The sequence below is a fragment of the Jaculus jaculus genome, chromosome 12, assembly GCF_020740685.1.
Source record: "Jaculus jaculus isolate mJacJac1 chromosome 12, mJacJac1.mat.Y.cur, whole genome shotgun sequence".
NCBI lineage: Eukaryota > Metazoa > Chordata > Mammalia > Rodentia > Dipodidae > Jaculus > Jaculus jaculus.
In genome coordinates this window covers 105,184,210-105,200,540 of record NC_059113.1, presented here as the reverse complement: position 1 = coordinate 105,200,540, position 16,331 = coordinate 105,184,210, and the positions used below count along the sequence as shown (strand labels likewise).

General features: G+C 43.3%; 1 protein-coding gene across 6 annotated transcripts in view; it reads right to left on the bottom strand.

Annotated features, from left to right (window-relative positions):
* The window catches only part of Rapgef2 (Rap guanine nucleotide exchange factor 2), a 241,677-nt gene that overhangs the window by 82,241 nt on the left and 143,105 nt on the right, over positions 1-16,331 (bottom strand). The window contains exon 1 of one of the 6 annotated variants that reach the window (XM_004655897.2): positions 5,531-5,693. The exons of 4 other annotated variants lie outside the window; for them this stretch is intronic. In XM_004655897.2, coding sequence (XP_004655954.1) covers positions 5,531-5,584 — 54 coding nt within the window. In that variant the 5' untranslated portion in view covers positions 5,585-5,693. Of the gene's footprint in view, positions 1-4,624; positions 4,754-5,530; positions 5,694-16,331 lie in introns of those variants that run through there. One more of the 6 variants, XM_045131903.1, reaches the window with a different exon arrangement.

Below are 16,331 nucleotides of genomic sequence, written 5' to 3'. Positions count from 1 at the left end.
AAGAGAAGGAAAAGGTCAGCATGAAGCAAAATAGTGCCAGGTGGAAAGAGAGAGAAGGGGAAAGAGAAAAGGAAGAGGAAAACTAAGGAGAAGAAAGAAGGAACAGAAAAAGTGGAAGGAAAGGAGAAAAGGAGTCTCAAGTGTTTGTAACCACACCAGCTTGCTCTACATTTGAAAATCACAGCTGTAGGAAAATGCATCAACAAAGGAAAGAACACAGATGTGTGTTTCAAGGTAGGGTCTCGCTCTGGCCAGGATGACCTGGAATTCACTATGTAGAATCACTCAAACTCACAGCAATCCTCCTATCTCGGCCACCTGAGTGAGTGCTGGGATCAAGGGCATGAGCCGCCACAGGGTCTGAAGTATCTGGAGTGACCATTAGAAATGCAGGCAATTTAAGAGATCTTTCATCTTTTGTGGCAAAGCGATTTATTGATGTGACAATGTAATCCCAGCACTTGGGAGGCTGTGGCAAGAGCATCACCAGCTTGATGCCAGCCTGGGCTATGTAGGAGTTCAGTTAGTCTGGGTAACATACAGAGCACCCCATATAAAAAACCAAACCAATAAAAACCTTAAGTTAGTAAAGGATTTGCCTAGCTCTGGGTTTGGCTCCCAGCACCACATAAAGCCAAGGGTAGTGGTGCACACCTACAATCTCAGCTGCTCGGGAGGCTGAGGCAGAAGAGTTGTTTCAACTCAGGATTTCAGAGTCAGCTAGGCCACAACAGGAAGATCCCACCTCAAAAAGAACAACAAATACTCGCTCTTCTCTCTATAGACTCCCATCTGTGGCCTAAACCAGTGGTGGATCAATAGTATTAAAGAATGAAGCAGTGAAAATGAAAATGAGCAAGGCAGGGGCCAGACACAGCAGCCCAGAGAAGGAGCTGGATGCAATGATGCCCCTTCCTGCAACCCACAGTTTTAGAAAGTCATCCTCACCACAGTACTATTGCTTTTATATCCACAGTGACAAAAATGTCACACACGCCAAGGGAAAAAAAAAAAGAGTAGCTAAGGAAAACCAAGCCCTTTTTCAAGTTGTACAGTCCACTAGTTGACTCCATCCACCCTAGTTACACACACAGCACACCAAATTTAGACCAAGGCTGGCCATATAAAGGAAGTGGCACAGGCCTGGGGTTAAGACAAGAGATGGGAAATCCTTGACAATCTGGGCTCCAGTGATGGCCAATAAACGGCATGAATGGCCTTCCTGTAACATACGACATGGCGCCTGCCCTAACACAAATGCTCAGTACGTGATCAGCGCTGTTCTACACGTGCGTACACGCATGTGGCCATTATGCACACCAGCCGCCCGGCCTGACAACGAGAGAGGCGCGGCTACGCTGGGGGAGCGCACCACCGCACGGCCAGTGGCGCCTGAGAGGCGGCACAGATGGACAGCAGCTACCAGTTTGACCGTTCCCAGCAGACTTATGTTAACGTAGTCTAGTTTAAGGACATGCAGGGCTCAAATTAGCTCCGAGCTGTAGGGTTACTTTTTAAAAGTCAAGGAACTGTGAACTGAGTGGAAAGACTCTGAGGTGGGTTTGGTTTTCTTATAGGGTCTAGCCATGTAGCCCCGGCTGGCCCTGAACTTGGGACCCTCCGGGCTCAGCCTCCCAGTCTGGGGTTCAGGTATGAGCTACCACATGTGGCTTGGGTAAAGAGAGTTTTAACGCCAGCCTAACGTTTTTCCCAATTTATAAACCCTATGAAACTTTTTTGTATATATCACTGATTCATGACTTATACATTTAGTTGTTCATAGCATTTTTCTGGAAAATGCAGATGTGTATGACACACTTCTGAAATATAAGCAAGCTCTTTTTATTTGTGAAAACTCATAAGATTTCTATAGTCACAAAATGACAACATTCCTCCATGTGCCACCTGAAAAGATTTCCATGGAATAGTGACATGGCTCAGTGCTAATGAACTTCTGTGACTCACTTAAGTGCTGTCCATGGGTCACACAGAAAGGAGGCAGAGAGGGAAAAAAATGTGTAATATTCACAAGTTTTAAGAGGAGAAAGTGTTAACATTAATCCATAAATCCACTTAAATGAGAACATCAACAGTATAGAGTAGTTACCTACGGAAGCAACTGGGATGTTCTCTGTGTAAAACAGAAAAGGGATTAAGATAAAGTAACTGGGTTCACTATTTGTGCCACCCATGGGGTGGGGGGATCCTCCCCAAGTTTAATGTTTTTCATTTTTAGTGCCATACTTCCCTTTTTGTGGATCAAGAAGCAAAGTCACACAAAAAGCTATAAACTTTGAGCTGGAAAGATGACTCGGCAGTTAAAAGTACCTGCTTGCAAAGACTGCCCGCCTGGGCTCGGTGCCCCGGCATCCATGTGAAGCAGATGCCCGGTGCTGTAGGCACGGGGAGCTTGGATGTAGTGGTGGGAGGTGCTGGTACACCCATTTCTCTTTTTTTCTCGCCTTTGCCCCCTCCTTCCTTGTAAATAAATAGTATATAAAAAATATTAAAATGCTACAAACTTTGTGGAGAAGCAAACCAGAATTACTTGGGAAATGAGTGACACGGACTTGCCTGAAGTTAGCTGTGACACGCGACACAAAGTGCCACAGGAGTAAAGAGGAGACTTCTCACTCACTTTTGGTCAACCACTGTTTACTGAGTTGCCATTCTGTGAGAGCTGGAAAAATTTATTATTTTTTTATTTCAGAGAGAGAGAGAGAGACAGGAAGAGAGAATTGGCACACCAGGGCCTCAGCCACCACCATCAAACTCCTAGTGGGCATGTGCGATCTTGCACTTGCCTCACCTTTGTGCATCTGGTTTACATGGGATCTGGAGAGTTGAACATGGGTCCTTAGGCTTTGCAGGCAAGCACCTTAACCACTGAGCCATCTCTTTAGCCCCTGAAAACATTTTTCTATTATTTGACTCCTTGTGAAACATTCTAAGTTGACAAGTCTAGATCAGGAGTGGACGGGTAAGAAGTGGCCACGGCATCGTGAGCCACAGCACCATCACGCAACATACTGTGGTGAAAATTCTACCATTTCAGCGGTGCGGTGCTGCACACCGAGAAATGAGGCTCCCTGGTGAACAGGGCAGTGTTTTGTGGTATCTGTTCCAATGGCTCTTGTTTGCACAATACTAGTAATGCCTTCACCCTTCTACCAATAAATAATTTTAGTAAATTTTCTTTATTAATATTACTAGTAATTCAAATGCCACCTGCCTCCCATTCCTATGGCTCAAGTCTTCCACCTAAGGTTCCTCAAGGGCAGTTTAATATACACCTCTTTTATCTGAAAAGTCATGGCCTCAGAGGAGCTGAATTTCAAATGCCTGGCACTAAAAAACTCAGACGGAACTTTCTAGGACAATTGCTCAGTTAGTCAGGTCTGAGACTGACCTTTGTGGATCTTATCTCAGGCAGTCGAACTAGTAAAGCCAGACTAGGACCCTGTTGGGTGGGGTTACCACAGCGCCTCTGCTTACTACCAACAGCACTGGGGCCCATTTCCCACGGGAAGCTTTGTCTGAGGGCCGCTGCATCTGAAAAACTCCTACACTTATCAATAATGCACTTCATAGTGATGGGCAAAAGCAGTAACCCCGACATCCAAGCATCAAAATTCTCTAAATTCATGGCTGCCTACTTACAGGTTTCCAAGGCCTCTGTGGTTTATATCCATTTCTGAAGTCTGGTATCTTACCTTTGGGGGGGGGGGGGGTCTGTTTTTGTTTTGTAAAATACATATAAGAAAATTCCTATACCCTAATGTGGTGACCAATTAGTTCTAGGATATGTAAGGAGATGCCTCCAAAATACTTGAGATGTCTATAGGCACTGCTTAAATTGATGCATTTCCACTTTGGGATTTGTTGTATGTATCAATGTCATGTGCTGGCACAACGGCAGAAAACTTGTGAAATGGTGAACCAAGAGTGCACCACGGGAGCTCACATGTTACTGGAACAGGCAGCTGTGACCTAGAGTTGGGCATGGAGCAGTGTCTCACAAACAGCAGTGGCTGCCTGGGGATTTCAGCAAGACAATCACAGAGCTGACTCATGGGATCAATTATAAAGGAGCAGTCATTTTTTTCCTGTGGCATTAAAACAATATCATGTGCTTTCATCACCAATTACCAAATGCTAAGAAGTCAGATGAACCCCACAAGTCGTCTTAGGACCAGTCCAATAGCCAAAATCCTCCCTCACTTGCACACTCCGTCCTTCCCTTCCTCCCACCCATGGGCGTCCCTCACCAGGTTCTGTGGGCTAGGTCCTCCCTGGGAGCTCTTACTACATTAACTCCGAGCCAGGTGGTGAGCGTGGTCCAGTATCCAGTTAGAGGCTAAACCATCAAGGATTATTTTCTGCAGATAAATTCCAGCCATGCATTATTTCTCACAGCTAACAGTCGGCTCCAAATGAATCAGTGGTCCTGCAGAAGATTTTTGGAAATCACAGCAAGGCAAAGCCAGCCTGCTGTCACTCACCCTCCCTCCTCCGAACAAGACTATCACCGGCCTCTAAAATACGGCTTTCCCTGGGGACCCAGCAACACCCATTGCCAGCGCTGCCTGCCGGCTCCCGTGCCAGCCGCGCCTGCGGTACTTACGGACTGCTTCTCCTGCTGGCCCAGAACTCCATGGCTAGCAGGGACTGCCAGCGGTTTCATAGTGAAGAAACATATGGTGAACTGAATTTACACATCGTGTACCAATCTCTCACGATGGCAAGTCACCCTCTACAGCTTGAAATTAAAGAAAAGAGGGGAGGGGGAGGGAGGGGAAAAAACCAAGCTGCAGCTTAAAGTGTCACTACTGGTGAGCTTACAAACCCTGCACACTTGTAGGCAGAAAAGGAATCTGAACAACGGGGGCCCGGCTCCATCTTTATCACACTGAAACTCTAACCCTCTGAGGCTGCAATGAGCCCCAGAGAACCTCACCCAGCCTTCAGGCTGCTAAGAGAACAAGATCATTTCTGAGGCCGAAGGACAAACGGGGCGGGGGGGGGGGGGGGGGGGCAAGATCCAAAAAAAAAAAAAAAAAAAACTAAAATGGCTGACTGCACACAGACTCCCCTCCAAAAGGCTTAATACAGAATTATATTAGCCAGGGTGGTGTCAGAGCCCGTCTCTAACATCCAGCCAAGCATTGTTAATACTCTTGTTTCATTTGCAATCACACGTACAGACCCCTCCGACCAAGAAGAAAAAGAAAGGGGGGTGGGATCCAGGGCAGAGCGTGTGAATCGGGACCTCCTCCCTGGCTGCTAACGCTGCCGACGGTGGTCACCGGTGATCTCGGTCCCACTCCACTAACCAAGTTTGCACAATTAATCTCAGCAGTAGGACACTGATGGACATTTAATTTAATGATGTCTGTCCCTTACACTCAACACAAGCATGCTTGCAAGCCAGTCCCTGACAGAACACACATGCACACACACACATATGCACAATCTCAGAAATCATGAGCCCGAATGCAAGACACCAACATAATTACATTATTGGGCTTACTTTGGAGGACCATGGCTGCAGGCAGTTGGCATAGCAACGCACAAGGAAAGCCATTTCCTGGGTAGAGAAAGCTTCCTTTTTAAATAAAAAATCCCTCTTAGGAAACAAACGGCATTGCTGTTTCCTGCAGAAAGCAAGACACTGTAGTCTGTCTCCTAACCTGCCAGGCTCACACTCGATGCAGTTCTAGTGATGTAAGTGGGTTTCTCTCTCACCCTCCCTCTCCCTCTATACACTGAAATATTCAGCTCAAACGGTACACACACTCCTTAAGGCTCGCCCTCTCCTCTACTTAACCATTTCACTCATTAAGGCAGCAACGGACAATTCACATAAAGTAACAAACTCTTGCCTGGATTATATCAGCGGCTGGAGGTTAACCAAGTCTCAGAGGAATGGAATCCATTGATTGCTGACTCCAAATATTATCAGTGAAGACAGGGTGGGAAACGGAGCAACGACTTACTTGGACAGCTTTAAACTAAAATATGATTTTTAACCAAGGTGGGCAGAAAGGAATCAATGTGACCTCTACCCCACCCTCAAGTATCACTGTGCTACAGTGAAACAAAGAGCTACCCAAAAATTTCCAAAATGCACACTGAGAAAGCTTTGTGTAAATTTAGGTACAGTCTTCACAAACACACATACACACACACACACACACACCAATAATATAATAAACCACCTGGGATTTTTCTTAGCAAGCCATACTTATAGAGGTAGCATCAAAATGAAATTATATTCTACCCACAAATTCTTAACTTTCACCTAGATATACTGGGTTACCTGTGTTTCAGTACTAGAGAATAAAGACACTTAACTCTGAAACAACCATCAGGTCCTCACGAGCAGACCTATCTTTAAGTGACATAGAATAGAAAACAAATGCGAGAAATAGACCATCTGTAACAATGGGCTTTCATACTGTCAGGGCGTCCTAACTGGGCTTCTGGTCCATCCTAAGACTGTATCCATCCTATTCTTTCTCCTGTACCACAAGGCAACTATTCTCTTTAACACTGATGTGGGATCCTTCTACCTGTCTCCTTCTTAGATGGTTTATGCTACCATCATCTCTGATCGCCACATATTCTTAACATGGCAGAGCCACTCCCCATCAGCTTTCAAATGTCTTGTGCCCTTTCACTAAATCAAAACCAATCTAGCAATCTCCCTTAGACCCCATGCTTCCCCACAGCGATGGTCTTAAGCTCCTCCCACACTTCACCAAATGTCTCAAGAATGACTTGTTGTGGCTTTCAGTTTCTCTCCATCATCATCATCATGGAAAACCACCTTGATCCTGTTGACGCAGTTTAAACTTACAGGAGTGACCCTTAGCCCCAGTCTCCGGTTCCAGCTGTCATGGCTGTCCCTCAGAGCCCTTAGGTGCCTCAGCTGCACTTCCGTTCACCCTGCTACCCCTCCCACTCCAGGCGCTACTTTTTCTTTTGCCTTCCAAATCACAAGTCTCCTCAGTAAACAGTCGAGATTCAATTCTCATCATAGACACTTGACCCACTTACCAGACTTCTTTCTGACATTTAAGACCTGAAATATGATTATTTCACCATCATCTACCATACCCCTTTTAAAGATTACAAAGTGCCAATGACTTCCCATTATGTCCAATATAAAGAATGAAAAACCCACGTCTGCGAGTCTGCAAGATTTATACATTTTCTCTTTGTTTTTCATTATTCTTTTATATGAGAGAGAGAGAGAGAGAGAGAGAGAGAGAATTAGCCCATGAAGGCTTCCAGCCACTGCAATTGAACTCCAGATGTGTGTGTGTGTCATGCCATCTGGTGTGCATGTGTGACTTTGCATGCTTGCATCACCTTGCGCATCTAGCTTACATGGGACCTGGAGAGTCGCACTTGAGTCCTTATGCTTCATAGGCCAAATGCCTTAACCACTAAGCTGTCTCTCCAGCCCAAGACGGTCTCACTTTCTAGACTCACACCATGCTCACTCTCACTCTCTGCACTCCAAGTTGCTCAAGCTTCTGCTTCTTTGGTGGACAAAGGGGCTTTCATCTGTGTGAATTCCTCTGCTGGAAGCTTCCTTCTTCCTTTACCCATCCCCCACTCCACCCAAAACTAGCGTGGTGAAATGCACTCCTGAATCACAGTACTGTTCATCTCTTCACTGGAGCATGTGCTATTGCTGGAATTGGACATTTTGTCATGGCATTATTTAAGCAGTTACTCTGCTTCCCCACAAATACTCTAAAAGTTCATGCTAACTGGCAAAATGTCTGTTTATGAATATGGCTGCACCCAGACCACCAGGCAGGGTGGGCACTGTGGTCACTCAATTCCGATGGATGGATGGATGGATGGATGGATGGATGGATGGATGGATGGATGGATGGAAGGAATTTCTGCAGACTGAGAATGAACATTGGGAAGACCATGTTTCATCTCTTAGATTTCAAGACCTGCCTGGGTAACTGGGTGGACCTGGTCAACGCAGCTACAGAATGTTTGCCTTAGGTTCACTCGGAGGGAGGGAAGGAGGGAAGAGCTAGTTGTCATTTTTTTTCTTTTTGATATAAATTATGAGAAGTACTGGCTTCAGAAAAAAAGTTAACACTATTAATTGTCCTTTGTTTTCCACTGATTTAGTGCTTGGTGATGAGTTTGGTATGTTCATAAAAATATTAGGAATCAAAGTTATAAAAATTCCTTATTTCCAATTATCAAAGAATATCCTATTTCTGACTTACCCATAGATTTCCCCCATATTCTGTAATTTTTCCTCTGGGATAAGAAGATGGAAGAAATCAATGTATAACTATTCTGTGAGGCAAAATGGTATTTGAAAACTAGACTCCTGTTTTCTTCTAACTACCAACTTTATAACCTTATACACTTTCTTTCTCCCTCCTCCTGTCATTTCTCCAATAGTGTAATAGTTCTTTGATCTATCTATCTCCTCCTTCTTATATTATCTGTTATCTCTGGCCTCCACATTAGCTTTTAAATGTCATATGTCTTGCTCATCTCAAAAATCAACGCATTTTTGTGTGTGTGTGTGCCTCTGGGATTTTGATGGAGCTTAACTACAAATCATATTGTGACCCGGGCACGGTGATGCATGCCTTTAATCCCAACACTCGGGAGGAAGAGGTAGGAGTATCACCCTGAGACTACATAGTGAATTCCAGGTCAGCCTGGACCAGGGTGAAGCCTTACCTCGAACACACACACACACACACACACACACACACACACACACACATTGTGAGCTATGACAATATCAATCACATAAGTTCTAAATGTGGCTAACTTATTGATGAATGGAACATACCACTTTTTATTTCATTGTAATTAGAAAGTGAATGCAGTAGGTGGAAAAAGTATGAGGACATGAGATATTATTAAAGTTAGCATAGAAAATAATGTAAATAGCCTCTACATTGACTAACTCAACTATGTTAAGTGCTACTTTTTTTTCCAAGTTAGGGTCTTGCTCTAGCCAGGCTGACCTGGAATTCACTATGTAGTCTCAGACTGGCCTTGAACTCATAGTGATCCTCCTACCTCTGCCTCCTCAATGCTGGGATTAAAGGCGTGTGCCACCATGCCTGGCTGTAAGTGAAACTTTTTGAACATTTTTATGAGAATTTAAGTATTTGGTTGTTCTTGTACACAAAACATAAAGGGCTTTTGTTTTTGTTTTCCATGATGTATTTCATGCTATCTAGACGGCTAAGGAATGGAGATAAATAGAACCTAGGTCAGGGCTTCTTGTAGGTCAAATAATTTGTTCTTGTTCATGTAAGTGTACTACAGGGGATTCTTGAGCTCACCTTATTTCGTAACCAGTACTTGGCATAACCCATCATGACTGTGTTTTAATGTACAAGAGAGAATAAATAATAAGATTCACATGCTGAATTCTAGGTGTACAGGAAGGTGGTTGTAGGCATGGAGCCAGGCTGTGAAGCAATCATGCCAACTGTCAGAAGAAAAAGCACGGGTGCCTGAGGAGGTGTGACTTTATTTCGTTGCTCAGGTTCCCTGACGAGGTTAGCTTCCTTCTTGAGAGAAGTGGCACATTTTTTCAAGAAAAAGGCCACAGTGGGTGGGAAGCCTTTATATTACAAGGTCAGACACTAATAGCCAATAGCATGGGGCTACTTGGACTTAAGCTTCAAGAAGAATTGTTGGCACATGGATATGTTGGGGCATGGGATACATGGAAAATACGGAATGTCATTGTCTAGGGTCAACTGTTGTGCTTTCCTTATTGTGATATGTGGCGTTACAATTTACCCTTTTAACCATTGTTAAGTATATAGTTCACTGACATTTAAACACATTCCCACTGTTAAGCACCATCACCATCATCATCCACGTCCATAATGTCCTGCATCTCCAAAACTCAATCCCCATACTCCCTAGTGAGCAACGTCTTGGTCTCTCCTCACAGCCCCATTGAACCACTATCCCCCTGCCTGCTGAGCCTAGGGATCCAGACAGTGACTACAGCGTCTGCTCACTGCTGACACCTTAGCCCGATGTCGTCAAATTCTATCCATGGGGAAGCACGTAGGCTTTTTGTTTTAACTGTTTAAAAGGCTGGATAGTATCACACAGGCTACGTACACCACCTCGTACTGACACACTCAGGAACACTGTCACACAGGCCACATACACCACCTCGTACTGACACACTCAGGAACAGTGTCACACAGGCCACATACACCACCTCGTACTGACACACTCAGGAACAGTGTCACACAGGCCACGTACACTACCTCATACTGACACACTCAGCAACACTGTCACACAGGCTACGTATACCACCTCGTACTGACACACTCAGGAACACTGTCACACAGGCTACGTACACCACCTTGTACTGACACACTCAGGAACAGTGTTACACTGGCTACGTACACCACCTTGTACTGACACACTCAAGAACATCGTCACACTGGCTACATACACCACCTTGTACTGACACACTCAAGAACATCGTCACACTGACTACGTACACCACCTTGTACTGACACACTCAGGAACACTGTCACACTGGCTACGTATACCACCTCGTACTGACACACTTGTGCACTGACTCTTCCTTTTTCGGTGAATTGCTTCTGAATTACTATGTCTATCACAGAAAGAGACTTGGGATCTGTCACTGAGCTGTATCTCCAGTCCTCTTTTTCGTTTTTATTTTCAGACAAGGTCCACTAAGTTGCCCAGGCTGGCCTTGAACATGCTTTATTGCCTACTCTGGCTGCAAGGTTCTGATCCGCCTGGCTCAGCCCCTGGCCCAGCCCACGTCGCTGGGATTACAGGCCCACACTTGAGGAACTCTTGATATCTTAATCGAATCCTATAGTTCCACATAATCTAGATCATCTCTGAGTATACCTCAGACCAGTCTCTACTCACTGAAAGCAGTAGTGTAAAATAATTATGAGAAAAAATAATCAAAGAAATCCACACAGTGCTTGACATATAGTAAATGTTGCCTGAACACCCAAGTTGAACCTCAATTCAGGCTTCAGAAATCCTGGACACAATGCTTTAAGTAAACTGGTGTCAGAAAGACCTAATGGAATTCAGGTAAAATGGTTTAGAGATGCTCCAGAAACTCACTCTGTAGGGATTTTATCTTTAGGTAGCTTCTTTAATACATAAAAATTCCTAGCAGCAATTCCTCTGTGTTGTGTGTATAATGTGGCAACCTCCCTGTAATAAATATGCCTGTAGTCAAACAAAGTAGGGAGAAAAAAAAGGTTCAAAGTTGGCACACGTAGAGGCAGGCAGAGAAACAGAGATAAACCCAGGAGTCGCTGGGGAACCCCGACACTAGGCTTCTACAAATGCCCTCGTTTGAAAACTGAGCAGACTTTACTAGCACATTAAACAAGGCTTACTTCATTTTCCAGAACCTATTTTAAGAAAAGGCCAGACCTCAACCTTGCAATATTCAAGGTTTCAAAGTGGAGTCCTTGGATACGGGCTGAAACCACTTCAATGCCTCTTCTACTGGCAAGCCCCTTGAGCAAGCTCCCTACTACATTTTAAAAAGCAACAATGTTGAGAATTATCTCTGCTACTAATATGCTGCATAAGGTATTCCCTTGTGACTAATACATTTGCATTAAGGACAATGAACTGCTAATTACCCTTCAGTTTACTCAACAAAAAACATAAAATGCTGTATTATAAACTGGAATATTAAGTTAGCTGAGGTCATGGACCACTAGCATTTCATTTCTAATATTGTCAATGATATATTATACTTTAGCCCTAGAACTTGACACACAAACAAAAAATAAATGCAGCCAGGCATGGTGGCTCACCTTTAATCCCAGCACTCGGGAGGCAGAGGTAGGAGGACCACTGTGAATTCGAGGCCACCCTCAGACTACATAGTTAATTCCAGGTCAGCCTGGACCAGAGTGAGACTTTATCTCGAAAAACAAACAAAACAAAACAAAAAATCCATTCCATGATTCCACTTAGACTTCAAAACTAAGGTGTCTAAAATGAGAAAAAGCATAATAAGATGGTTCTGTAATTATAAAAAAAAAATTAGGGACTTAATGTAACTTGACAGGTAAAACTAGGAAATTCAAATTTCAGAGGTAAGAATAAAACACCTACACACTTATGGAAGACAGTATTGGGGAGAGAAGACTGGAGAATAGTGTCTTGAGGAAGGGAAAATGGTGGAGGTGATCTGTAAAACAGCCAGCCAGTAAGCTCCTTATGAGTCAAGCACCATTCCTAAGAATCCTAATGTAATCTCAGGTTAGATTGCTGCACGTAAAGAATCCTAATGTAATCTCAGGTTACAAGCACTACATACATGATATCACAGCAAGAGAAGCAGAAATGTATTCTAATGGAAGAAAAGCTGGTAGTTGGCTGTAAAAGCTGAGAAGGTTTAACACACAGAATACACCTAGAGAAGGGACTTTTAGCCTGTTGGTGTTACTGTTGTACTGAAATGGACTGACTGCAAACAGTCATCTTACAATCATATGCTGAGAGCATGTATGGGTAAGTTTCAATTAAACAGGGATTTCTTTTCCTTTTCTGAGATGACATCAATGTTGCCTAAGCTGGTATTGAAATCATGGGCTCTAGTTATCAGCTGCCTCAACCTCCTACGTAGTTACAGAAATCTAAACCACCATGGCCAGCTTATGGAAGAATATAATAGTCTAGGAGTATTACTTCCCTATAGAAAAGAAACTGTTCCGATTCAGTATAATGTTCTTACTTTGTATGTGTACTAAGGCACTAGCTTGACACACATCATGTAAAAAGGACTGTGACAACTACCAGAACTCACTGTAAACAAATGAAAGCAGAGGATGAATGGTCATGATTTTGTAGAAATTCAAAATAAAGTGTATTACTTAAGCGGTTCAACTGGGAGGTTCTTACAATCTTGGTCATGATCTTAAGCCGGTAACACACCCACTAACAGCAAAATGGGGCGGAAAGGGTGATGGGAATGAGGATGCTAGAAAGAGAGAGATCATGTCAACACAGAGCAGTTTGGGGTACTGGAGAATGAACCCAGGGCTTCATACAGCCCACAGAGACTGTGAATGTGTCTTAGCCTCTCAAGTAGCTAAGATTACAGGCCTGGCTACCAGAACTGGTTATAGAAGCTTTAAAAAAAGTTGTTTTTATTTGCAAGTGCGTGGGGGGGGGGGGACATGAGAATGAGCACACCAGGGCCTCTTGCCATTGCAAACAAACTCCAGAAGCATGTGCTAGTTTGTGCATCTGGCTTTTTGTGGGTACTGGGAACAGAGTCCATGCTGCCAGGCTTTGCAAGAGCCTTGAATGCCTGAGCTGTCTCTTTACCCCTGAGTTTTCAACAACTCTGTACATTACTTATGCTTTTTCTATTCCGTGTGTGTGCGTGTGTGTCTGTGTGTGCGCGTGTGTGTGTGCGCGCGCGTGCATGCACGCGCTCCGGCATGATATGGGTAAATGTGTCAAAACTTTTACACATTACCAAAACGTTTCCAGTATTTTCTGGTGGAAAGTGAATGATTTAAGTGGTATTGAAAAATATTCCTATGAAAGACTTTTCAACAAGATTTTGGCTTTCTTTACTACAATATTAGTGCCTATATTTCAAAGTACACTAATTTCATTATTTTGTTATAAAATGGTACTACTTACCAGTAAAAACCATTCCTGGATGGGGAAAAAAATGGCTTAGCAGTTAAGACACTTGCCTACAAAGCCTAAAGAGCCGAATTTTCAGTCCCCAGCACCTATATGCAGCCAGATGTACAAGGTGGCACATGCACCTACAGCTTGTTTATGGTGAATAAAGGACCTGGAATGCCCCTTCTCTCTCTCTCTCTCTCTCTCTCTCTCTCTCTCTCGTAAATAAATAATTTAAAAAATAATGCATAAACAAACTCATTGCTGTATTTAAATGAAGCCACAAGGTTAAAAGGGGGAAAATTGCTGAGCTTTATGGATAGTCATAAAAGGGAAAAAACTTGCAACAAAAAAGACTAATGGGCAGTTGTGTTTGGAGTGTAAGGGTGTTTGGGGCCTGTGGCTCAGACTGGGTGAGGTGCCAGCATAAGTGGGGCCTGAAGGCAGCAAGAACCAATGCCAGCCAAAATCTATCAACAAGACAAGAATAGACAGCTGACTCCCTGACAGGAGATGAACCAGCCCTCACCTCTCAGCCAGGGCCCAGGTGAAATCACAGGGGAACTGGCCAGATGAAGAAGAGTGCTGCTTCCAAGGCAAGGGCCAGGATAATGGAGACAGGCACTAAGGATACCCAAAATTCACCAAAGCACAAATCCAGAAGCTGCTGAGAGCTCAACACTACTGTAGACTTAAAACACACCCACCAAGGGTCAAAGAAGAAGGGGCGGAAATACTGCAAGAGCCAAAGTGTGGGAGGGAACATCCAGAGATACTGCCCCACCCACACACTGACTGACTGCTGCTCCCACAACTCAAACCCACAACCCCGCAGTGAAAACCAGCAATCCCACTCAGTGGAATGGAGTCAGAGAGGAGAGACATGCTGGTGCCAACATATGATGTCTTCATATAAAGGTGCTACCTAATAAAAAGTAATAAAGAAAAACAAAAGAGACTGTTAGGGGAAAAGAGAATACATGGGTAGGAAAGGGGAGGATAAGGAATGGGAACTGAGTAGATAAAATCAAAGTATATTATCTAAATGTACAAATATCACAGTGAGAAACATCTCACACCCTCCAAGGCACAGAGTCCATTGCCAAAGAGGTGGCAGAAATAACCTAAGAGCCAAAGGAAGAGTTCCACTTCTTACGTACAACTGTCCAGAAAGAAACTGGCCTCGATACCCAAGACCTCACAGGGCCTAGTAATACCTACACAAGACCCTCATTATAGGAGAAAAAGATGATGACATCAAATTAAAAGAGAGACTAATGGAGAGAGGGAGGGGATATGATGGAGAACAGAGCTATGAAGGGGAAAATGGGGAAGGGGAGGGAAATACCATGGTTTGTTGTCTGTAAGTATAAAAGTTGTCAATAAATAAATATATATATATTTAAAAATATATCACAGTGAACTCCATTATCATGTAATTAATATGTGCTAATAAAATCTTTTAAATATAAGAAAGAAAAGGACTAATGAACCAACCAAAACCTATTGTTGCATAATAGTATTGTTTCTTCAAGTTGGACATCCAACACTATAGCTGTTTCTTTTTAAAGCACTACAACAGTAATAATCTAACCTGGTTCAAATATTTGATATTTATCTCAGATAAAATTTCAAACTTAAGCTGGGTGTGGTGGCATGCACCTTTTACCCCAGCACTTGGGAGACAGAGGTCCATTTGAGGCTCACCTGGGACTCCAGAATGACTACAGGTCATGCTGAACTAGAGTGAGACCCTAGCTTGAAAAAAATTCAAACAAAGAGTATAGGAAGAAATCTTAAATTCATTTTTGATTAATAATTTCATGGAATGAGGAAAGATTCATGTCTAAGGGGCTGGGAAGATGGCTCAGCAGTTACAAGTGCTTGCTTAAAAGCCTGCTGGCCCGAGTTCAATTTCTTTTTTTTTTTTTTTTTTTTTTGTAGCATCTTTGAATTTTAACCTGAAAATGAAACTCCATATTTTCACGTATCACGTAATTCCTCAGTATATGCCACTACCAGTAATAAGCTCAACCAATAATTATTACATCAAAAATAAAATCATACTAAGAAAATATGGTACCTAAATTGGTTTTACAAACTAATAACCTGACAAGACTTGTTACTTAGTGATCATTGTTCTCTCTTCCCAAGAGACATTATGACATGTGTTCTGAGTCTGTCTCTCCATCGTGGTAGCTTTTCTGGGTTCAGTTTTTAAGCCAGTCACATAAGCTGGGTGCAGAAAGTGGCTCAAGCATCTGGCATTCATTTGTAATAGCAAGAGGCCTGACCACACACACACACCAAACACATAAACAAAGAACACTGTAGAAAAGATTTATGTCTACCTACCTCTACTAGTAGACATTTACACGTGAGGAACCATGAAGACTGAGCCTGTAACTTCAGCTCACTTAAAAGGAGAAATACCATCACCTAATGGGCTGAACTGAGGGCTGGATTCACAGACAAAACTGTACAGAACGTCAAGCGGGTCATAAACCTTCAGGAAGAGTTATGTCCATTGCTTCTAAAATCACCTAAAAGCCTGGTGCATTGAAAGTTAGGCCAGCACATTGATGCACAGATGACTGGGAATAATGACCTTGTGCTTATCATAGAAGACCACA